This window comes from Vipera ursinii (assembly GCF_947247035.1).
Source record: "Vipera ursinii genome assembly, chromosome: 2".
Classification (NCBI taxonomy): domain Eukaryota; kingdom Metazoa; phylum Chordata; class Lepidosauria; order Squamata; family Viperidae; genus Vipera; species Vipera ursinii.
The window spans coordinates 207,783,862-207,808,109 of NC_139513.1; the positions used below are offsets into that span (position 1 = coordinate 207,783,862).

Below are 24,248 nucleotides of genomic sequence, written 5' to 3' on the forward strand. Positions count from 1 at the left end.
AAAAAAGGCACAATACATCTTTGCTTGAAGGTCGTTTAACTACTGAGTACTTGGCTCAATGGGTAGCATACGTTTAGGAGGTCTGTGCATGGAAATTATCTCAGATTTTCTAAAACCATCGTAACCGAACACCTTTCAAGGTAGGAATGAGTCAGCTTGTTAGAAATACCTTCTGCAGATAGGGGGAGAAACTCTCCTTTTTAAAAATAAAAAAATAAAAATGCTGTTCCTCCTTTCTCCACTACTCCTTGGGGGGGTGGGGGAAGGTGTGTAGGTGTGAGTGTACACATACATTGCCAATCATGGAGGTCAGCATGGATTCAGGTAATTTCCTTTCAGCTGCATCCTCGGGAAAGTATCGGTGGAGGGAACAAAAAAACAAACAAATCGTAGATCACCAACGATGAACGGAGGGGCGGTTTTTTTTTTTTTTTAAAAAAAACTACTTCGATTTTTTTGGTGCGTGTCTTGGTTGCAACAGTTACGCGGAGCTGCGAGCTTAGTTCGCCGAAGGCGACAGCCCTGTAGCTGTGTCAGGTAGTCAAGAAGGAGGCGATCAAGGGAAGGAGCTGGACGATCGCCCCGTTCTTTTTTTTTCTTTTACCTAAAAGTAAAGTGAAAAAAGGCAAGAGAGGGCGGAGTAGGTGCGTGCACAAAGCCGATGCGGGCAGGGGAAGAGATTTGCAAGGTTACTTAAGCTTTGCGTGGCTCTCCGCCGCGGTTGGCGTTTTGAGGGGAGAGTCAGAGGAGGGAGGAGAAAAATCAACCCTCGGCTTTCCCCCCCCACCACCACCACCCGCCTTTCTCTGGCAGCTCAGTCGCGGGGGAAGCCCGGAGGAAGGGGGCTGAAGGCCAGGGAGAGGACGGGAGCCCCCGCATTCCCCCCCCCCACTTCGCCGCCTCCTCTGCCCCTTCGGCTCCGTTGCCTCGCAGCCCAGAGCTAGGAGAACTCCCGGCTGAGCTTCCTTCTCTCTCGCCTTCTCTTCCCAGCTGACAACATGGCTGCGGCCGCTTCTGCTGCCCAAGACGAGCTGAGTAAGTCTGTGTGTGTGTGTGTGTGTATATATATATATATATATGCGTGTGGAGGAGGGGGTCCAGCGGCGGAGGGGGGGGGAGGAAAACCTCGTTCGTGTGGGACACGATGAAAAAGAGGCTTTGAACCCTTCCGTCTTTCCTTTTAGTGGGTCAGTTTCCCCAAGCTCTGTGCGCCGGCCTTGGGGAGGGGGGTGTAGTTCTCCTCTTTCCCCCCCCCCTCCACCGCGCTTGATGGAGGAGACCTATAGGGAGACCTCGGAAACGGGGCTCGGGAGGGCCCGGGAGCCCTTTACAAAAAGAAAGGCGAGGAGAGCTGATTTGGGGAGGAGGGAGGGGAAACTGTTCATAGACGATGCAGGATGGGAAGGGGGGGGAAGGGTGAGGAGGAGCCGGCCATTAGGCCTCAGTTGTTGTTGCAGAGTCATATTAGGAAATGGGACGCTTAAAAGCTTTAGGAGGGTGGGAAAGAGGGACGACCCCGTCCTCCAAATTAAGCCTCTTCGGTCACTGATTTAACACACGCACACAAACATCCTCCAAATTAAGCCTCTTCGGTCACTGGTCTCATACACACACACACACACACACACACACAGACCCCACCTCTCGCCCCCCCCCGTCTTTTAAAAATATGGAGGGGACGTGATTTGCCCAAGTTTGCTTTACTGTCCTGAGGAAAGTAATTTTATTTCCCCCCTCCCCTCCCTTTTCATTCGAGGGAATTCCAGATTTCGTTCCTCCTCTCCTTTCTATTCCTGAATCCGTTTGGGGGGGGGGAAAGCGCAAAAGCCCGACGTGATTTCGCTTTCCCCGGCGGATTAGTTAGTACCCGGCCTTGGGGGAAAACCTTGCCGGGTGGTGGGTTTGGGTGTCTGGGTGTGTGTGTGTGTGTCGTTGTTGTTGTTTTATTTTATGATTTTATTTTAATTTTTGGAGTTGGAGGGAGGAGAAGAGGAGAGCCCCCCTCTACTTCGCACAGTGCCCAATTTGGCGAGGCGGGCCGGTCTTGCCGAGGCGCGCCCCCGACACCCCGTCCGCAAGGGGGAAAAAGAAGGAAGAGGGTGTTGCAAGGGCGAGAGGGCCGCTTCGGGACGGATTTTGCCGGCTCCCGGCTCCGCCGTCCCTTCTTGGCTTTTTTCGAAATGCGGTGGCTCCCACTTCCCATTCCACAGCTCAGGTCTCGAGGCCTCCTCGCTCGGTGAGGCGTGGCGTGGCCGGGAAATGCTTCTTTGTGACAGGAAATGACTGTAGTCTTTGCCACTGAGGCAAGCTGGGTGTGCGTGTGCGCGTGCATACATGAGTACACATACGTACACGTATGTGCGCGCTCACGTATAGGGGTGTGTGGGCGCGTGTAGAACATACGCGTGCTATTAGTTTAGTTTATCGATTAGCCCATATCAAAATACAGAGTTCTAAACGCGAATTATTAATAAAAATCCTATAAAAACAATTGAAAATGAAGTTGGAGTAAAATTGGAGTAACGTACACTAATTTAAAAGAAGAAAATTATATTTCAGTACCACCCCTACAATCTAGCCCAAGGGTAGGCAACCTCGGCTCTTTTATGACTCATGGACTTCAACTCCCAGAATTCCTGAGTCAGCTATGCTGACTCAGGAATTCTGGGAGTTGAAGTCCATGAGTCATAAAAGAGCCGAGGTTGCCTGCCCCTGATCTAGCCCAATCAGTCCCACGTAGGCCAAACCATTTCACCTACTGTGGTGTGTCAAATGTTGTTTTTAGATTCCGGCTGCACATAAGGTATGTTGTTTTAACATGGAGTTCCCAATAAATGAACCAAGGTCCCTGTCTCTCACCCTCTTATACAAACAACAATCATATAGTATGTGAGCCAAGTCTTCTACCTCTACCGCTACGCAAATGCAGATACTTCCACCATATGGTATACACATGAGTATAGTATCAAAAATATATTAGTATGTATATATTACACACACAATATATCAAAGTATCAAAAATATGTGGTTAGTTATTGCCTATACAGCCCATAGAGTTCAAGGATAGGTTTATTAGCATACTAGGCCCCTTTCCTCAATTTCATACCTACAACACAACCTTGTGAAGGCGGCTGGATTGGGAGTGGCTCCTATTCATTTGTGCTGACAGGTACTTCTAATATGTAGGGAAGAGGTACTAATGAAATTATAAGATTATAGGATAGTTTAGGAGAAAGTTCCATTGCACTTGATGGAATTAAATGTTTTTGGATGGGGAACAATTGAACTTTAATGGCAGTGTCTTTGATGCTTGGATAAGCATCTCAGCAATGTAATAGAGGTTTTTATTTCTGCTTCTTTATTTGGAATAAATATTATCAGATCTTGAGTAATCCTTTTCTTTAAAGCTGCATGATTTTGCGCCATGCCTGAACAAAGAATGTTGAGAAATTTAATGATATGTATGAATGCTTGACAGTAGCTTTTTCAATTCTGTTGGCCGTGATTCTTAGTCAAAATCTATTCTGATGTGGAATTGTGGATATTGTAGTCCAGGCTGCCCCAATCTTTTGGGCATCAAGGCCCGGTTCTGTGGAGAAAAGTTTTTCTAGGTTTTTGCGTGCTACCTGCACGGATGGAGCTTCACTTATTTATGCAGCTGGGGGTGGGTGGGTGGATGGATGGGTGGGTGGGTTAGGGACCCTTGTTGTAATCCAGTGGGGAGGAATCAGGAAGACTGGTTTGGAGAGCATATAAGAACAGTACATCTTTGTTTGTCTCCAGAATTGTTGACAAAACCCCCACTTCTTTTCCTGTTATTTAATTAGTTTAAACATGTCTTTAAAAATCAACATCTATTAGCCTATACTAATAAAGGATTCTAATACTGTAAAAATATTATGCTTGTGCAAAACACTGTTTATCTAGCTAGCCCCATCCATATAGGTTTGTGCAACTAATTTAGTACTTTGCAAGACATGAGATTACATCAAGGGCCAACTGTATAGCTAAGATTGAATCTGCCAAGCCAGTAAGAACATCCTGTCAGAGCCTGCTCCCAGTTCCTTCACACACGGGAGGCTAAGGACGAAGGACAAGAAGGCTGTCATTTTGGCTTCTGATCCTCACATTGTATAACTCACTTGTGGAGCTTCATACACTTTGGAAGGTGATTAAAAATATGTTTTGCCATGCTTTCAGTTTGAGTTACCTCTGTATTATTATGGTTTGTCCCACAGTTAGCCAGCTGTTCAGACTGGATTTGACATTTTTATCCACCTTCCCAAGGATCTGGGATAGGCAGATGTGTTATAATTATTACTCTGTTATACTCTTATCCAACATTATGCACTGGGCCAAGTTACAAAAACTGTAAATAAATAAAATAATTATGAATGCATCTATAGATGCTGATATCCCCAGTGGAACTATTATATCTGTTTATGTAGACAATTGAGGACAGCCAAAGTAGCTGCACAATTCTTCTGGAGGACATGGGTGCCTTAAGTGACATGATTCAGGAAGCATCCATATCCTTTTAAAGCTTTGCACAGACCTAAAGAAGTATATATTTATATATTTTATATATAAACTGTATAAACCATATCTTTGTGATATGTACAACATCCAAATAAAGTGATAATATCACTGTGCTATAGTTCTCCCAACTTGGGAGTTGGGAGAACTTGGGAGTCCTCCTAGATTCACGGCTCACCTTGGAAGACCATATAGGAGCTGTGACTAGGGGGGCCTTCGCCCAGGTTCGCCTGGTGCGCCAGTTGCGGCCCTATCTTAGCCGGGATGATTTGTGCACGGTCACTCATGCGCTCGTGTCCTCTCGTCTGGACTACTGCAACGCTCTCTACATGGGGCTGCCCTTGAGGACCACCCGGAAGCTCCAACTGGTACAGAATGCAGCCGCGAGAGTTGTGTTGGGAGTCTCCCGATACTCCCACGTTACACCGCTACTCCGTGAGCTGCATTGGTTGCCAGTTGTCTTCCGGGTGAGATTCAAGGTACTGGTAACAGTGTTCAAAGCCCTTCATGGCATGGGGCCGGAGTACCTTAGGGAACATCTGCTGCCGGCATCAAGCTCCCTGCGCCCTGTGCGTTCCCACAGAGAGGGCCTCCTCAGGGTGCCACCGATCAGAGAATGTCGATTGGTGGCCCCCAGGGGGAGATCCTTCTCTGTGGGCGCTCCGGAGCTGTGTTACCAGCTACCGGTAGAGCTCCGGATGGCGCCCGATCTTCGCTCCTTTCGCCGCGACCTCAAGACGTTTCTGTTTGTACAAGCCGGCCTAGCCTGATGGGGATTGGTGGGGTTTTTTAATTTTGTGCTTTAATTTTAACTTGGTGTTTTAGAATTTTATTCCAACTGTTTTAATATGGGCAATTATTTAATCTTGTTTTAACGTTTGTATTTAGTATTTTATTCTGCCCTGTGAACCGCCCTGAGTCCTCAGGGAGAAGGGCGGTATACAAATATTATTAAATTAAATTAAATTAAATTAAAATTCTTCGGGGAACCTGAGAGATAGTGGCTTATTAAGGTAACATATTGCTGATTTCAGCCATTCTTACTTTACCGAATTTAATGGGACTTGACTTCTGGTAAGTCTATTTTAGATTTCTTAAAGCCCTTATAAATATGATTTTTAGATTTTAAATATGACAGTATTACTGTTTTAATACTTTTGAAATCTGAAATAAGGAGTAACATTTTTTTTCTCTGCACTCAAACTGCGGTATTCTTGACTATTTCACTTCCTGTAATATATTTTACTGGGTGGATGTTTACTAGAATCTTTTGGGTAATATTTTTGACATAAGTAATGACAAGTTACGGTACTATAATTTTCCCAATGCTTTTATGTGACCTTAATTTTTAATTTTTTTGTTGATTGTTGTCATTTGAATGAAAGCAAGATAGTTTCCCTACTTTATAAATGTCCAGACACATAACCTGTTCCTTTTTAGAAATGTACATTTTTTTCTCTTTTGTGAAAAATTAAAAGGGATACAGTGTTGCTGAATTCTGGACAACAACTAGATGGCAGTAAAGGGAAGCAAAAAACTCTAATGCTCTCCTGCCAATTAAATTTGAATTTTGGCAACTTACATATGGTGTCTTTGCTTTAAGAAAACAATTTTGGAAAGACTGCAGGAATAATTACTCATCACTTGTTGTCATTCACGGTCAGCCTGTGGGTTCGGCAGTTGGGTCGGACGATTCAGAGGAGGAGGAGGGGGGTGTTGGAGAGGTTGCTGAGGGTGTTGGAGAGCTTGCTGATGAGAGCCCTCAGCCAGGCCCCTCCCATCTGGTTACGACGCAGACCCAGCTGTGTTAGCCTGACAGCGTGGATGAAGATGACCCACAGCTGGCCCTGTTCAAGGACGCCCGACGCAGGAGGCAGTCAATCAGGAGTAAACAGAGGAAGGCAATGGGGCACCTCGGAAGGAGGCAGAGAGAAGCCACGCCCTGAACTGTTTAAAAGGGGAATGCGTGGGAGGGCTGGTTTGCTGAAGGCAACCGTTTGAATAGCTCCTGTTTCATGGTTCGTGTCTTGTTTTGCTCTGTTTGCTTTTGTGTCCATAAATTTGGCAGGCTTAGTTCCAGCCTCTTGCCTTCTTGTAAAGGGGTTGTCCCTGCCTTATCTGCAGGGCTGGTAGTAGGCTGGTACAGAACATCACTTCATGCATTATGTAATTTTCAGTTATTGAGCTGCCTTGCATTTTCTGTTACAGTAGTCCAGACATGTCAAACTCACGACATCATGTGACGTCACGCAACTTATCGGTACGGTTTTGCCATTGCTGGCAATGGGGTGGGTGCAGCTTCTGCATGATGCGTCCATCTCATGGGCCGGCAGTTTGACACCCCAGCAATAGACCCTTATTCCAGTGCTTTACTGTTTCTACTTTTAGCATGGGAATTATGCTTGATCTTTGCCAAATATCAAGAAGCAATTATTTCAGTCTATAACTGTATGCAGTAGAGACCTAAAAGAAAAGAAAAGAAATATACATGCCATGCTATTTAAGATTTGGGACAATAGTAGTAGAGAAAACCTTTACATCTAGATTTGTAAAGTTTGGAAACCTGGGACAACATTGGTGGGAGAAAGATATTAAACCGCGATATGAGAAGGCCTTGGGAAAAATCCTGGGGAAAGATATACTGGCATTTCCCCTATTTTTCCATTTTATTCTAAGCCTATTTCTATCCAAACTATAGGTTCTTGCCACTATAGCCAGATTTTGTCATTATTCCAATGCAGGAGGAAGAGGGACATTGCATTTTGAAGTCATCCAAAGGCTTTTCTTTCTATTGATATTTATTATTCTCTGCTCATGCATCAGTTCATAGCACTTTTCACTACAGGTAGTCCTTGTCTTACAACCATTCATTTAGCAACCTTTCTTGGTTACAGTGACACTGGAAAAGTGACCTATAACTAGTCTTCACACTTAAAACTGTTATAGCAACCCCATATGATCAAAACCCACGTGCTTGGCAACTGGCATGATGCCACTTCCCGGGATCATGTAATTGTCATTTGCAACTTTCCCAGGTGGCTTCTGACAAGCAAAGTCAGTGGGGGAGCTGAATTCTTCTAATGATCTCATGATTCACTTAACAACTGCAGTGGTTTGTTTAACAACCATAGCAAAAATTGTAGAATTGGGTGCAATTCATTTAACAATTACCTTTCTTAACAACAGAAATTCTGGTCTCAGTTGTGATTGTAAGTTGGAAACTACTGTATATTACTTGTTTCGTTTATTTATCAGATCAGTGTTTTGTTCCATTTTTGAAAAATTACTCATATTCCACTAGCCCTTTATTTTCTCTATTGTACGGGTGTCAAACTCGCCACCTCATGTGACATGTCGCAACGTATCAACTCTTTTTGCATTGCCAGCAATGGGGTGGGCACAGCTTCGGTATGATGAAACCAGCCCGTGGGCCGGCAGTTTCACACCCCTGCTCCATAGTGAGTTGGCAACTTATTTTTTTTTCTTTTAAAAATTATATATCCCCTTTCAAACTGTACTCAAGGTATTTTATTCCTCAAACTAACAAATAAGAAATTGGCCCTCAGTATTAGATTGACTAAAAAGAGAGCTAAAATGAATGTTTAAAAAAATAAGATTCTCTTTTGAAAGTAAGTATGTCATATTGTAAATAATACACAATTTAAATAATTCCCTGAAAATTTTACCTGTCTCCACAGCCACATCTTTCTGTGTATTTGTAATTCTTAACATGTCTTGCCTTTAACTGAACAAATTCTAGGAACATTTACACTGTAATACTGTTTTCTCCAACCAGACACTAGACATAGTGTTCTCCTGCTATGGTGGTTACAGTTTGTCCTTGCTAAACGCCCACATTTGGGACTGTCAACCTGGTTGCTAAGTGGAAAATTACATGACTGTGATTGGACTTAAGATTTTACTTTCCCTTTGGTCATTAAGTGAAACAGTTGCTTAAGTGAATTGCTACTGAGCTTACAATTTTGCTGTATTAACTCTGTCACAAAGAAAAATGTGTGCTGGTTGTAAAGCACATGAATAGCAATCATGATTATAGCAGTCATAAATGCGCACCTGTTGCAAAGCACGTGAATGGCTACTGTGTTATTGAGGGATACCACAATTGTAAATGCAATGATTAGTTGCAGTTATTTTTTTAGTATCATTGTAACTGAACAATCACTGCATGAGGCAGTAAGTGAGGACTACCTATTAACTATATGGTTTCACGACAATACAAGTTGAAGTACTCTACAGCAGGGCTTTTCAACCTTTTCACTGTACCACTTTTAGACTATGGCAATATTCAAGTACCACCACTTGTCTAGCAAGGTGTCAAAAACCTGATGACCAACCATTTCCCCTCCGGAAAAAAGTGATAAAGTACAGGTAGTCCTCACCACCCTTTAATATCCTCTCTTCTCACACCCCCTTTAATATCCTCTCTTCTCTCACCCCTTTTATATCCTCTTCGCACCCCCTTTTATATCCTCTTCTCTCACCCCTTTAATATCATCTCTTCCTTCACCCTCTTTAACATCCTCTCTTCCCTCACTCCCTTTAATATCCTCTCTCCCCTCACCCCCTTTAACATCCTCTCTTCCCTCACCCCCTTTAACATCCACTCCCCTCACCCCCTTTAACATCCTCTCTTCCCTCACCCCCTTTAACATCCACTCCCCTCACCCCCTTTAACATCCTCTCTCCCCGCACCCCCTTTAACATCCTCTCTCCCCTCACTCCCTTTAATATCCTCTCTCCCCTCACCCCTTTTAACATCCTCTCTCCCCTCACCCCCTTTAACATCCTCTCTTCCCTCACCCCCTTTAACATCCACTCCCCTCACCCCCTTTAACATCCTCTCTCCCCGCACCCCCTTTAACATCCTCTCTCCCCTCTCCCCCTTTAACATCTTCTCTCCCCTCACCCCCTTTAACATCCTCTCTCCCCTCACCCCCTTTAACATCCTCTGTCCCCTCACCCCCTTTAACATCCTCTCTTCCCTCACCCCCTTTAACATCCTCTCTCCCCTCTCCCCCTTTAACATCCTCTCTCCCCTCACCCCCTTTAACTTCCTCTCTCCCCTCACCCCCTTTAACATCCTCTCTCCCCTCACCCCCTTTAACATCCTCTCTCCCCTCACCCCCTCTAACATCCTCTCTCCCCTCACCCCCTTTAACATCCTCTCTCCCCTCACCCCCTTTAACATCCTCTCTCCCCTCACCCCCTTTAACATCCTCTCTTCCCTCACCCCCTTTAACATCCTCTCTTCCCTTCAGCAGGACCCAGGCAATGCCTCGCGCAGCTGAATCTCTGCCTGCAGACTGTGTGAGGCTACCTGCCACCCCCAATCAGCTGGAGCTGTGTGCGCTGATCCTGGGCTCTCAGCAGGACCCAGGCAATGCGTCACGCAGCTTCAGCTGAATCTCCACCTAAAGACTACATGAGGCTGCCTGCCACCCTCAAGGTTGCCGCCAATCAGCTGGAGCTGCGTGCTTTGATCCTGGGCTCTCAGTAGGACCCAGGCAACGTGCAGTTCCAGCTGACTTTCCCACAAGCCTGTGTGGCACTGCTGCCGCTTCACCTCATCCACTTTTACGCTTTTTTAACATTTTTTTTACAGTGCTGTTCAACCGGTCACACGTGTACCACCTGCCAGGTGCCAACGTACCACTAGTGGTACGTGTACCACCAGTTGAAAAGCCCTGCTCTACAGTACAGATAGAAGATTCCAGTTGGATAAACTTGCCATAATTTTGTACAGTTTGAGATTTAACAGTTGGTTTTGGTACAGTAATGGGGAAAATGAAGATGTACTCATACTATGGTTTTATTACTGATATACCGTTTTATGCTAATTTGTATGGCCAAGCTAGAGATGCTGTTACTAATTTTTGAAATAAATATTACTAGTACAAGCAGTTGGAAGTTTAGCATGTGTAGATCCTGTATGAAACTGAATATCTTGAAATTGTGTGTCATGTAACTAGTCTCAGATTTAAGATCCACTTTGTCACATCCAGCCCATATTTTGTTTTTTCATACTCCTAGTATGGCTAAAATACAATCTTTTTTCTTATCAGATTAGAATAAAATAATTTATATTTGAATTACTCAGATCTGTTTATGTTGTTACTTTGTACTTTTATGATTACCATCTTGTGTATACTGTGTTGGAGAACTTTCATTTCTCCTGTCAAGACAACCTTGTGCCTTGGAACACATATACACATAAACACAAATTATGAATCATATTCAAGGTTCCCTCCCTACTTTAACTAGAATATTTTGTTTTTTAGATGAATGCTATTGGATTTTAGATACCATATTTATTTTCTCCCGTACTTTTGCCCTACCAGGCTTAATAATTTTAATCTCTGAAACCACTATGTATTCTGTTTATTTTTGAATAAATTGATTACATAATGAAATATTTCCTCTAACTCTAGAATTCTATATATTTTAGATAAAAAATATATTAGCAATCTCTGAAATCCGTTATCCTGGTCAGTCATTTTTTAAAAAATAAGGAAATGGGGGTCTGTATATTTTGACTGGGTTCGAGTTCACTTTCAGTTGACCCTGGCTTCTCTTCCACATTTGAAATTTGGCTTGGAGTAGCACCCTCTGGTTTGTATCTGTCTTAAGCATAATAAGAAATAAATGTTTTTTCGGTATTTATAATCATCCCTGGATGTCACAGTTCTCTCCTGTGTTCAGCGTGGTACATTGTGCAAGCCATTTCGTAGTGAGACAATTTGCATTTTTCCAATTATGGCTGAGATTTCCCTAGGCTGTACAGGTGGTCCTCAACGTATGACCACAATTGAGCCCAAAATTTCTGTTGCTAAGTGAGACATTTGTTAAAACATTTGTCCCATATTATGATTTTTTCTTGCCACAGTAACTAAGTGAATCACTGCAGCTATTAAATTAGTAAGATGGTTGTTAAGTGAATTTGGCTTCCCCATTGTCTTTGCTTGTCAGAAAGAGAGTGCAACCATCATAAATATGAGTCAGCTGCCAAGTGTTTGATCACGGGACAATAGTGACCCTCCAATGATTGTAAGTCGAAAAATGGTCATAGGTCACTTTTTCAATACCATTGTAACTTCAAATGGTCACTAAATAAACTGTTGTAAGTCAAGGACTACTTGTATAGACATTAATCTAGAATTGGGCAATACTATATTGTAGCATGAAATTAGTACTTCTGATCATAAGGGGCACTTTGCAAATAAGTAAACTGCTTCCTTTATAAGGAAAAATTGTATGTTCTTAAAGAAATTGAGAGGAAATTTGACTTCATTAGACTGAATGTTCCCAGACAATCAAATGATACAACTGAAGGCAGTGTGATCTGTAATAAAAAAAAATACAGTAATTAACTGATTTTGATTTAAATTTTGCGCATTTACTTCTGAGTAAAATGCAGATCTAATACATTTTATACTTGACTTGTCTTTTGATACATTGAATACAAAAAAAGCAACTATTTTCCTATTGTGCTATCACAATTGTTCACCAAAATCTGAGTATTTTAAACAATGTGTCCTGAGCTTATTGTCTGTTTGATTAAAATTTGGATTGATTGATTGATCAAGTAGTATTTATTTCATGAATTAAAATTTGCATTTAATAGAATACATGATGATTTGTGTAGGAGAAGAAAAAAGTCTGTGATCAAAAAGCAGTGTCAGAATTTTTATGCTCTAAGTGTGATTCAGTTACTTTTTCAGCAAACCTTCACACAATGGTGCATATGTAATTTCATCATTCAGCAAACTAGAGTGATCAGATTAGAAGCAGATGGTTCTCTTTCCTCTTCACTTGAACAAAACAGAGAGTCACTAGACAGGGAGATGGGCAACATATAAATTTAATAAATAAATAATTCCCTATACTTTTTGATATTAAATATGCATTGCATCTGTGGGAAACAACATGATAAATTAAGCTGGCTCCTAATTTGCAGATTTTAATTTGGAGAAAGAACCGATCATTTTGTCTTCTCTGAGTATTCATAAAGGACTCCTTTTAGAACAGATAAAAATGCTTCCAAAAGAAATATATGGCATTTTTGGTATAGTACATCTTTTGAAATCCAAAGGTATAGGTGTGCTTAGAATAAAATTCGAGTCATTACATGTGGATAACAAGATCCATACATTTCAGTTATTTATTTCCCACCTTCATTATTTTTACAAATTACTCAAGGTGGTGAACATATTCAACACACCCTTCTCCTGTTTTCCTCACAACAACCCTGTGAGGTGGGTTGAGCTGAGAGAGAGAGACTGGCCCAAAGTCACCCAGCTGGTTTTCTTGGTCCCTCAATTTTTAGCCTGGTGCCTTAATCACTAGACCAAGCTTCTGTCACCATAGCCGTACAGAGTTATTGGTGAACTATAGGTAGATTTAAATTCACTGGTATAATGCTGGCGAGAGTACTATAATCATAGAAACAATCTTGATAATAAATGTATTTTAACAATACTAAAATTGTCTTATGTTAATGGTAAATAAATCTGATCTTTAAAAATAAGGAGTTAAGGAATCAACCCAGCAGTGTGCTATAGCGGTCCAAAAAGCCAACACAGTTGTAGGCTGCTTTAACAGAGGGACAGAATCAAGATCACATGAAGTGTTAATACAGGTAGTCCTCGACTTAGGACCATAATTGAGCCCAAAATTTCTAGCGCTAAGTGTGACATTTTTTTAAGGAAATTTTGCCCCATTTTACTACCTTTCTTGCCACATTTTGTTAAGTGAATCACTGCAGTTGTTAAGTGAGTAACATGGTTGTAAAATGAATCTGGTTTTCCCATTGATTTTGCTTGGCAGAAAGTTGCAAAAGGTGATCATAATGACCCTGGGACACTGCAGTTGTCATAAATGTGAGCCAGTTGCCAAACATCTGAATTTTGATCACGTGACGATAGGGGTGCAGCAACGGTCATGTGAAAAACAGTCGTAAGTCCTTTTTCAGTGCCGTTGTAACTTTGAACAGTCACTAAACAAACTTGTAAGTCGAGGACTACCTGTACCACTTTATAATGCCTTGGTAAGAACACACTTGGAATATTGCATCCAGTTTTGGTCACCACAATGTAAAAAAGATGTTGAGAGTCTAAAAAAGAGTGCAGGGAAAGATTACTAGGGGACTGGAGGCTAACACCTATAAAGAATGGTTGATGGAATTGGGCATGTCTAGTTTAATGAAAAGAAGGACTAGGGGTGACATGATAGCAGTCTTCCAATGTCTAAGGAGCTGCCACAAGGAAGAGGTGGGTCAGCCTGTTTTCCAAAGCACCTGAAGGCAGGACAAGAAGCAATGGATAGAAACTAATCAAGGAGAAAACCAACCTAGGACTAAGGAGAAATTTCCTGACAGTCAGAACAATTAATCAGCGGAATGGCTTGCCTCCAGAAGTTGTGAATGCTCCATCACTGGAGGTTTTTAAGAAGAGATTGTACAACCATTTGTCTGGAATGGTATAGGGTTTCCTGCTTGAGCAGAGGGTTGGACTAGGAAGACCTCCAAGATCCCTTCCAACTCTGTTATTATGTTACTCTGTTTGAAATTTTTCTCTACACGAGTGTTAAAAATATTTGTGCATATAAGATAGATGATGAATATGATGCCATCAGAAGAATCATATTCTAGGAAACTTGCAATGAGGTCATTAGTAAAACCAATTAAGAACTAAGCCACTATTTAATGGTGAATTTGCTGGTATGATGTTGCTGTTTGAACTGTTTGCTGTTAGTTATAGATCAGTTTTTTCTTCGTTTTAGATCAACTTGAACGTGTATTCTTGCGTCTTGGCCATGCAGAAACAGATGAGCAGTTGCAGAATATTATATCCAAATTCCTTCCCCCTGTTCTTTTAAAGCTTTCCAGCACACAGGAAGGAGTACGTAAAAAGGTATGAATATTATTGTATGCTGAAGTCGGTCAAACACAAAGTGCTTAAAAATCCATGTTGGTTTTATATTAGATAGAGTGTCCTTTGAGACAAATTTAACTCATGGTCACTTGATGAAAACATGTAATTTTCAGTACAAAGGTGGCTGCTATTGGCTCCCATCCAGGGTGTATTTTCAGCTGTTCATTCTAATCTAGTGTTTGTGTGGTGGTCTTCTACACAAGTACTAACCAGATCAGCCTTGTTTGGATGTTATGTTTCACTCAAGCTGGAAGCTGAATATCATCATAATACATTCCCTGAAGTCATTGAAAATATTGTTACCTCATAGTAATTTTTCACGTTCAGTCCAAATAATAGTCACTTGGTCCTTTTTCTCTGTGAAAGGTCAAAAGGACATATAGGGCATTTGATAATACATATATTTTTATTTATTATATTCCACAATTGGGAAATGAAACCTAGATCAATAAAATGAATGAGTGATTTTTTTTTAGGTTATGGAATTGCTAGTTCACCTGAACAAACGAATCAAAAGTCGTCCAAAAATCCAACTTCCAGTGGAGACTTTATTAGTCCAATATCAAGATCCTTCTGCAGTCTCCTTTGTTACAGTAAGTCCTTTTTTCTTTGAGAATTTTACTCATGAATTCTAAGATTATGATTATCATTGCACATTGTGCTTAAGTATAAGAGCTGGTTATCTCCCGCCTAGGTATTCTTTGTCCTGCTTTTGAGTAAACCTACTGTATAAACAGCAGATAAAGAGAAGGATGGTTTGCTGGCTTGTAGCTGCTGGGAAGTGCTTTCCTAAATGTAACCCTTGAACACTCCAACTGTGTTTTAATGAATATTTATACAAAACTACTCCCAATTGTCATATTTAAAGAGTCCATTGAAATGGATATGATTAGCAATTAGGAAATGTTCAGGTTAACAAGTTGATGTCAACGTCCTTGCAGTTTAAGTTTACACATAACATATGACAACAAAGACATTTTGGCTTTACTGAGAATTGGTAGAGTTAAACAGTAGTGTTAGCATTATAGATTGCCACCACACTAACTTGGTTCGTGCATGCTAAATTATAATTTGTATAATTTTGGTGTAATGTATGTGAACTGCACTATTACCCATTTGGTTCACACATCACTCTAAGCCACGGGTGTCAAACTCACGACGTCACCTGACGTATCGCTACATATCACGACTTTTTTCCCATTGCCAGCAATGGGGTGGGTGCGGTTTTAGCGTGACGCATCCGGCCCGTGGGCCGGCAGTTTGACACCCCTGTTCTAAGCCATGAATAATTATATAAAAGCAGGTTGAACTTCCCCAAAGTCTTTACCACAATGTCTCAAATTGCACAGGAGATATATAAATATTTAGATAGGGATGTATGCAGATAGTGTAAATTTTAGTGGACGTTTAGGTGAGGATAATCCTTTAGTACATGTTTTTAGATTTATCATCTGATCCATTTCAAGTCCTTATTCCTTTTCCTTTTTAAAAAATATCTAGGTAAAGTTTTAACACACTAGTGCAGTATATAGTTACAGATGCTTATACATGAACTGAAATACACATTTTATTATTATTATTATTATTATTTATTTATTCGGTTTATATACCGCCCTACTCCCAAAGGACTCAGGGCGGTTTACAAGGCAAAATTTAAAAACAATACAATATAAAATTAAATTAAATTAAATTAAGTCTAGCTGCAAAAATTAAAATCACAATTTAAAAACATTAAACCCCTCAGTCCAGACCAGATAGCTCAAAGAGCCAGGTTTTTAGGTCCCGGCGAAATGAACAAAGGTCGGGGCAGTACGGAGTTCCGTTGGCAGTTGATTCCATAGGGCAGGCGCGCCCACAGAGAACGCCCTCCCCCGGGGATCGCCCGTCGGCAATCCTTGACCGGTGGTACCCTGAGGAGGCCCTCCCTGTGGGAGCGCACAGGACAATGGGAAATTGACGCTGGCAGCAGGTGCTCCCTTAGATAATCCGGGCCCATGCCATTTAGGGCTTTATAGGTCATCACCAGCACCTTGCATCTCACCCGGAGGGCAACTGGAAGCCAATGCAGCTCGTGGAGAAGAGGTGTTACATGGGAGTATCGGGAGACTCCCATCACAACTCGTGCGGCTGCATTCTGCACCAGCTGAAGCCTCTGAGTGGTCCTCAGGGGCAGCCCCATGTAGAGAGCATTGCAGTAGTCTAGCCGGGAGGTCACGAGCGCATGGGTGACTGTGCGTAGGGCATCTCGGTCCAGATAGGGCCGTAACTGGTGCACCAGGTGAACCTGGGCAAAAGCCCCCCTGGCCACGGCTCCTATATGATCTTCCAAACTGAGCTGTGAATCCAGGAGGACGCCCAAGTTGCGGGCCCTATCAACAGGGGGTAACACCTCACCTCCCATAACGGGACATCACGTCGAGGGCATCACTGGGTTGGTTCGGGGTGGAAAGAAAAAGCTGGGTATCATCAGCATACTGATGATACCCCACCCCGAAACCACGAATGAGCTCACCCAGCGGCTTCATATAGATGTTGAACAAGAAGACCGACCCCTGAGGAACTCCACAAACGAGAGGCCTCGGGGCGGACCTCTGCCCTCCCGTCAACACCGACTGCGAGCGGCCCAGGAGGTAGGAGGAGAACCACTGTAAAACAGTGCCCCCCACTCCCAGCCCCCTGAGACGCCGCAGTAGGAATACCATGGTTGATTGTATCAAAAGCCGCTGAGAGGTCTAATAGGACTAGGACAGAGGAACAACCCCTGTCCCGAGCCCGGCAGAGATCATTCACCAGCGCAACCAATGCCTTCTCCGTGCTGTACCCGGTTCTGAAGCCCGATTGGTATGGGTCCAGATAATCAGTTTCCTCCAGGAACAGAGGGAGCTAAAGTGCCACCACACTCTCAACCACCTTCGCAAGAAAGCGAAGGTTGGAGACCGGACGATAGTTGTTCAAAATAGTCGGGTCCAGGGCAGGCTTCTTGAGGAGGGGCCTCACCACCGCCTCCTTCAAGGTGGTAGGGAAGGTACCCTCCCTCAAAGAAGCAGTTATTACTGCCTGGAACCAGCCTCGTGTCTCCTCCCGGGCTGCATATACCAGCCAGGAGGGGCACGGGTCCAATAAACACGTGGCGGAACTCAGTCTCCTCATGATCCTGTCCACCTCATCTGGGGTCACAGGATCGAATTCACTCCAGGTAACATTCTCTAGACCGCTCGATTCCTCCCTGTCAGTCTCTGCCCAGTCAGAATCCAAACCGGCTCGAATCTGAGCGATTTTGTCCGTCAGATGATAGCTAAACTCCTCGGCTCGCCCCTGCAAGGGCTCCTCCTTCACCTCCTGATTAAGGAGGGAGCGAGTCACCCTAAACAGGGCGGCCGGGCGATTATTATTTTGACCAGTTAATTAATAACAGCTGCTTTTAGGTGGCACTAGACCTTTCTCAGATAATTGCTAAGGTGAAGTGTCTTGATTTAATGGTCCACATCAGTAAGGCCATAATTGGTTGGAGTCAGAAACTTGAGGATAATGCAATCACTAGAATGCAGGTGTAAGAGGCTCCTAGTATGAGGAAGATTTTTTTATTGTATATGCATTCCCCATGTCAACTGTAAAAAAAAAATCAGACGGAGTCTGGTGGCACATTTTCTCAGTAACACATTTAATTCAAAGGAATAAGTTTTGGTGAGCCGCCGTTTATGCTTTTTAATAAAACTCCTGCCGTGTCAGTGGTATTTCTCAAAGTTATCAGAGTAATTGAGGTTGTGGAATTTTTGGGTGAGCTGGACTACTCGAACAATGTAAGCATTTCAGTGGTGTTTATCAATGATTGTTTAGTCATAAATTTCTTAAAATTTGTGGATATTGTACTGTAGAGCTGTTTTTTTCTAGTGGTCCTTTTCAGACATATCTTGCATTTTACAGAATTTTACCATAATATATGTTAAGATGGGTTACCCTCGTTTGCCTGTGGAGAAGCAATGTGAACTGGCACCCACTCTCCTTACTGCAATGGAAGGAAAGCCTCAACCCCAACAAGACAGGTATAATATTCTGATCATAAAGCTTCCATTGCCTTTTTTTTAAAGTCGTTCCTTTTAATAAAGTCAGTCTTTAAAGACTGCAAATACATAATTTCGGAGAAATTATGACATAGTTTCCTTCTGTCAGCATGGCAAGGCAAATTCCACAAGGAGACTAGACTTACTTCTTATTGAGATAGGCTATATAATGATAAAAACTTGCCCGTCTGATTGAGCTGAACCTCCATTCCTTAAATCCCAATGAATCGGGGATTTGTTTCAGCCATCTTTCTTAGGCAACAGTTATATTTTAAATATCTTGCTTTTTTGCCATCCAACATTTTGAAATACAGATAAATCTTAATTTTTGGATCTTAATTCTTGGATCCAACCTACTTTTACATTTAAAGATCCAGTCTAACTTATCTCAGTGCAAAGAAAAGAGAGTGGTTTCATGAAAACCATGAAGTTAGATTGTCTTTCTTGTCTGCAATTCCCAATTAAATCTTTTAAAAATGCAAATAGCAATAAATGAAAACGTTTATGAATTTTAGACAGATTCTTACACATAATTGCAATATATACAATTGTTTTGCAGCCTAATGCATCTTCTAATACCAACACTTTTTAACATGAAATATCCCGTTGAACCTCTGAAAGCAGCTTCTCCATTTAATCTTGCTGAAAAACCAAAGACTGTACAACTGTTGTTGGATTTTATGTTGGATGTTCTCCTTATGCCTTATGGGTAAGTAATGATGAAGTTTATCAGGTGACAGGTACTACTAGGATTAGTAAGAGAGAGGGAAGACACTCATTTTTAAAGTGATATTCTGCCATTCTCTAGGTGGTATTTTGTTTTTATTGTTTTTAATGAAAATCATATTTTTGCCTCAGATCATTTAAAATGCCATAGGCAGGTGAGTGAGCGCAGGTACTAAAGGTACTATAATCACAGGGAAATTGCTAGAAGCATTGAGTTTCTTACCCAGATATTTGTTAGCTTTTAAGCAGGATTCACATATCACATTAAATTCTAATGTGGTTTGTTTGGTTTTGGCTTACTTTCTCATCCTTCATTGAGGGAAAGCTTGTGTAACGCAAAATTACTGTGATTGACATGATGGACAAGCCATTTATAGATAGTCCTTGACTTAATAATTAAACCCAGAAATTGTTATGAGCCAGGTGGTCAATGCAAGGGAAGGCCTCTAAAGAGTTCTTCATTTCTCTTAAAGAAAGTTCCAGCCAATGACCCTGCAATAACTGGTAAGGCTCCACCCTCACGCTACCTTGAAGGCAGCCACCCTCAATCCCCCAAACAACAGCCCCTGTAGTATCAAGAAAGTCCACAGAGTAGGAGCATGCTCACAGGGCAAGGTCCAGGGTTCCAAGTCCAATCTACCAGGCAGAGCCCAGGTACAAGTCCAGGGCAGTCTGGACAAGAAACAGGTCCCAGAAAAGAAGCCCCAGTGAAGCACACGCCACACCTAGCCACCAGAGAAGGGCGAGGTCCAAAACAAAATGTGAAGAGCAATCTTCCAAGCGAGGCAAGGCAAACAGCAACAGGCACCAGTAATAGTGTAAACCAAAGCAAACAATTGTTTCTGGCAAAGACTAACTCCCCATGGCTTCTCCTTAAATTACTCCTCTCCAGGTGTTTCTTGTGAGGAGTGGGGGTGACCTCCTCCCAAGTAGCCTTGCAGCTCTTCTCTGTGCTTACCTAGGTTCCATTCTCCTTTCCCTTGGATCAGTGGAGCAGGCAGCTGTTCCTCGTTAAGAGGAGATTGGTTGCCTATCAGCACCACTGCTAGTCATTAGCTGATCCTCCCCTGTGTTTGTGCAGGCATGCAGGTCTCCGTCTGGTCAACCACCTCCCCCAATGCCTGTGGGGCCTGGGACAGCATTGTCCTCAGCCCTGGCATGCCTTCCCTATATCAGATGTTCCCAGCTCTAACTCTTCCTCCTCGGAATCAGCCTCTGATCATAAGTCGTTAAGTGGCAGTTAACCAAAGCCATGGTCATTAAGCGAATGACACAATTCTTAAACAAGTCCATTATACTCAATGGGTGGTTTTTTTTGCCAGAAATCAGAAATAAATGTCAAAAACCACACAACCGAGGCAGGATGCCAGCAAATAGCCCGAACCTGCAAAGATGAAGTCAGGAAAGCTAAGGCCCCAAATAAACTAAAGCTTTCAACAAGAGTCAAAAATAAGAAAAAAAAGCCTCTTTCAACATGTAAGAAAACAAGAAAAAAGGCAAGGAAATGATTGGTCCATTAATGGGAGAAAATGGCAAGAAAGTGACAAGCAGCAGGGAGAAAGCAGAACTGCTTAACTCATTTTTTTGCATGTTTTCACACAAAAGGAAAAAAACCAGCACAGCATATTAAAAAAAACTGTTTAAATGCAGATAATAAATGCAAGTCAAAAAAGCAGGAAAATGATAACAGAACGCCTGTCTACTCTAGATGAGTTCAAATCACGAGGACCAGATTACACCCCAAAGTTCTGAAGGAATTGGCAGACATGATCTCAGAACCACTGAACCGTATTTTTCAAAGATCCTGGAACACCAGGGAACTGTCAGGAGACTGGAAAAGGGGTGATATAATTCCCATCTTCAAAAAAGGAGGGGAAAAATGGATCCACAAAACTACAGATGTATCAGTCTGACATCAATACCTGGGAAGATTCTGGAAAAGATAATCAAGCAATGAATTTGCTAACACTTAGAAGCAAACAAAGTCATAACCAGAAGCCAATATGGGTTTGTCAAAACAGATCATGCCAGACAACTCTTATTGCATTCCTTAACAAAATGATAAAAGCGGATCAGCGAAATGCTGTGGATATGATTTACTAGGACTTCAGTAAGGCATTTGGTAAAGTAGACTGCAAACTACTGCTCGATAGAAAAATGTATCACCACCAGATCGATTCGTAGCTGGCTGACCAACCGCATTCAACATGTAGCCCTTAATGGAACTGAATCTACATGGAAGGAGTGGGGAATCCCAAGGTTCTGTCTTTGATATCTTCAGTGATTTAGACGAGGAGATAGAAGGGGAACTCATCAAATTTGCAGACGACACCAAGCTTACAGGAATAGTCAATACTTCAGAAGATAGGCTCAAGATACAAACTTGAATATTGGGCCCAATCTAACAAAATGAAATTCAGTGATGAGAAAAGTAAAGTTCTACATTTAGACAAGAAAAACAAATGCACAGGAATAGAAAAAGTGGTACCTGGCTCAATAGTAGTAACTGCAAGAGGGATCTTGAAATCCTAGTGGACAGTTACTTAAATATGAGCCAGCTGTGTGCTGCAGTTGGAACAATTAATGAGTGAAACGACTTGCCTCCAGAAGTTATGGATGCTCCAACCCTGGAGAATTTTAAAAAGAGATTGGACAACCATTTGTCTGAAATGGGATAGGGTTTCTTGCTTGAACAGATAGTTGGGTCCCTTCCAACTCTGTTATTCTATTAACTGGCAAAATCCACCAGAAATCGCCTTCACATGACTGTGGCTGCAAACGGCTGTAAATGCAAGCCGGTTACCATGCTCCTAAAATGTGATCATGTTATCACAAGCATGTGTGTGGCCATCACAGTTTAGAAAACAGATTGTAAATAGTTTTGGGGAAATGTGTTGTAACTTGGAACAGTTGCTAAACATCCAGTTCTTGAGGACTGTGCCTGCAATAAGGTACAGCAGGAGTCCCCAGAAGTTAAATGGGACTGCTGCTTAAGAGGAATCTGTGTCCTAAAAGGTGGTAAAATACACAATTGCTTAAATGCAGTTAAATCTCATGCCTGACCAGTCACGTGCATAAACTAAAACAAAAATTAAAATCTTTGCAAGTACTTCATTAGTGTACAAATGGTCCAGCAGTCTTGTAAACGTCCTCAAGTCTTAGGAGTGAGCAGAATTTTTTTTATCAGTTTGCTTTGCATGAAGGCCCACAAATTTAACTGACAGAAATTAATACTGATCAAATTAACAGTCTCAATTGAAACCTATTCTGTCTAGATGCTTTTTATCTGTCTTTGGAAATGGATTCTATTGTACACGTGTTTCCTGATTAACTACCGTAATGTGATTATTCATATAATTTTTAAAATGGTTATGTTTTGTTATATTACGTTATGGCCCACCTTTATTATTTTTTTCAAATAACTCAGGGTGGCAAACATATCCAACACACCTTTTTCCTCCTATTTTCTCCACAAGAGCAACTCTGTGAGATGAGTTGGCGTGAGAGAGAGTGCCTGGCCCAAGGTCACCTAGCTGGATTTCATGGCTAAGGCAGGACTAGAACTTACAGTCTCTGGCTTTCTAGCCTAGTCCTTTACCCACTAGACCAAAATGGCTCTCTACATTTTTTTTTCTTTTACTTTAGAAATGTATAATCTAAGGCAGGGGTCTTCAAACTTGGCCCTTTTATCACTTGTGGACTTCAACTCCCAGAATTCCTCAGCCAGGCATGCTGGCTGAGGAATTCTGGGAGTTGAAGTCCACAAGTCATAAAAGGGCCAGGTTTGAAGACCCCTGCTCTGTAAGGTGTCAGAGCTATATATGGTTCCTGACACCTTTGGATAAGGCCTCCAGAATACCTCCACAATGGATAAAATAGTATTTTTTTTAATGTGATAGAAAAACAATTCTTTTATTTTAATATTCTGCTTTTTCAAGTCCAATTTTTGTTTCAATAACTGGGATTGTGGCTGGATTTTTCAGACTGACATGATTTAAGCTATGCAGAACTCACCCCTTCTAATAGAGAATTTTATAAGCTTTCCCTCCTCTTCTTCTAGATATGTATTAAATGAATCCCAGAGTCGCCAAACTGTTCCAGGGGGACAGGGCTCCTCTTCATCAAGCAGTTCTGGAGGATCTGGGATCCCTCAGCCTCCTCCCGGAATGAGCTTTTATGCAGCTAAGCGGGTGATTGGAGACAGTCCATGGACACCTGAGCAGCTGGAACAGGTAAAAGCCAAAAAATTATACCCAGTGGGTGGGGGGGTGGGAGTAGCTTAATTATGATAAGCTGCCAAACATAATTTATATTATCTTGTGGACTTTTATTTGTCCCTAGCTGTTTTCATGCGTAATAATTAAGTTATATCCCATCTTTCTTGGGTTGGACGGTTAACTGTAAACAAAATACAGAATACAAAACAAAAAGTAAAAAAAGCAGCAAAACTTGAGTTAGCATCAGCATCCAATGGTACTCCATCCCCAAACTGAACAATGTAATTTTATGTACATGAGAAACAGCATGGGGACAAGATGGAAACCTATGGAACTTTATGAGTCATCTACCTGTGAGTTGACTAGTAATTTCCTGAAACTATTATTCTGGTTATAATCTGACAGGAAGAGCCAAAATCACTGCAGCAGACCTTCTCAGTAGCCAGTTCCAACAGATGGCCTAGAAGGAGGTGTCTAAAATTATTGAGAAATCCGGGAGAACTGGAATTTTGACTTTTCTGTGTGACTAGATGGCGCATCTGAAATCTACACTGCTTGTATTGTTGATTATTAAAGCAACAGTTGGAAAATAGCAGCTGTTGATTCTCATTGGACAAGCACATGTAGATTTTGCTGTGAAAGGAAAAAAAAAGTAAAACGTTTGCTCATCTGATCATTTGAACAGCACCACCACCAAATTTAACATTAGCTGTAGTATTTTTGTGGGGATGAGAGGTATTTTGGAGAGTATCTCTTTA

General features: G+C 42.0%; 1 protein-coding gene across 2 annotated transcripts in view; it reads left to right on the plus strand.

Moving 5' to 3' along the window:
* Nucleotides 1–293: 293 nt before the first annotated feature.
* ECPAS (Ecm29 proteasome adaptor and scaffold) overlaps nt 294–24,248 on the plus strand; it is a 95,722-nt gene continuing 71,767 nt past the window's right edge. The window contains exons 1-7 of one of the 2 annotated variants that reach the window (XM_083353769.1): nt 294–324; nt 991–1,035; nt 14,335–14,465; nt 14,963–15,079; nt 18,411–18,529; nt 19,107–19,256; nt 23,334–23,505. In XM_083353769.1, coding sequence (XP_083209895.1) covers nt 303–324; nt 991–1,035; nt 14,335–14,465; nt 14,963–15,079; nt 18,411–18,529; nt 19,107–19,256; nt 23,334–23,505 — 756 coding nt within the window. In that variant the 5' untranslated portion in view covers nt 294–302. The remainder of the gene's footprint in view (nt 325–990; nt 1,036–14,334; nt 14,466–14,962; nt 15,080–18,410; nt 18,530–19,106; nt 19,257–23,333; nt 23,506–24,248) is intronic. The other variant, XM_083353770.1, reaches the window with a different exon arrangement.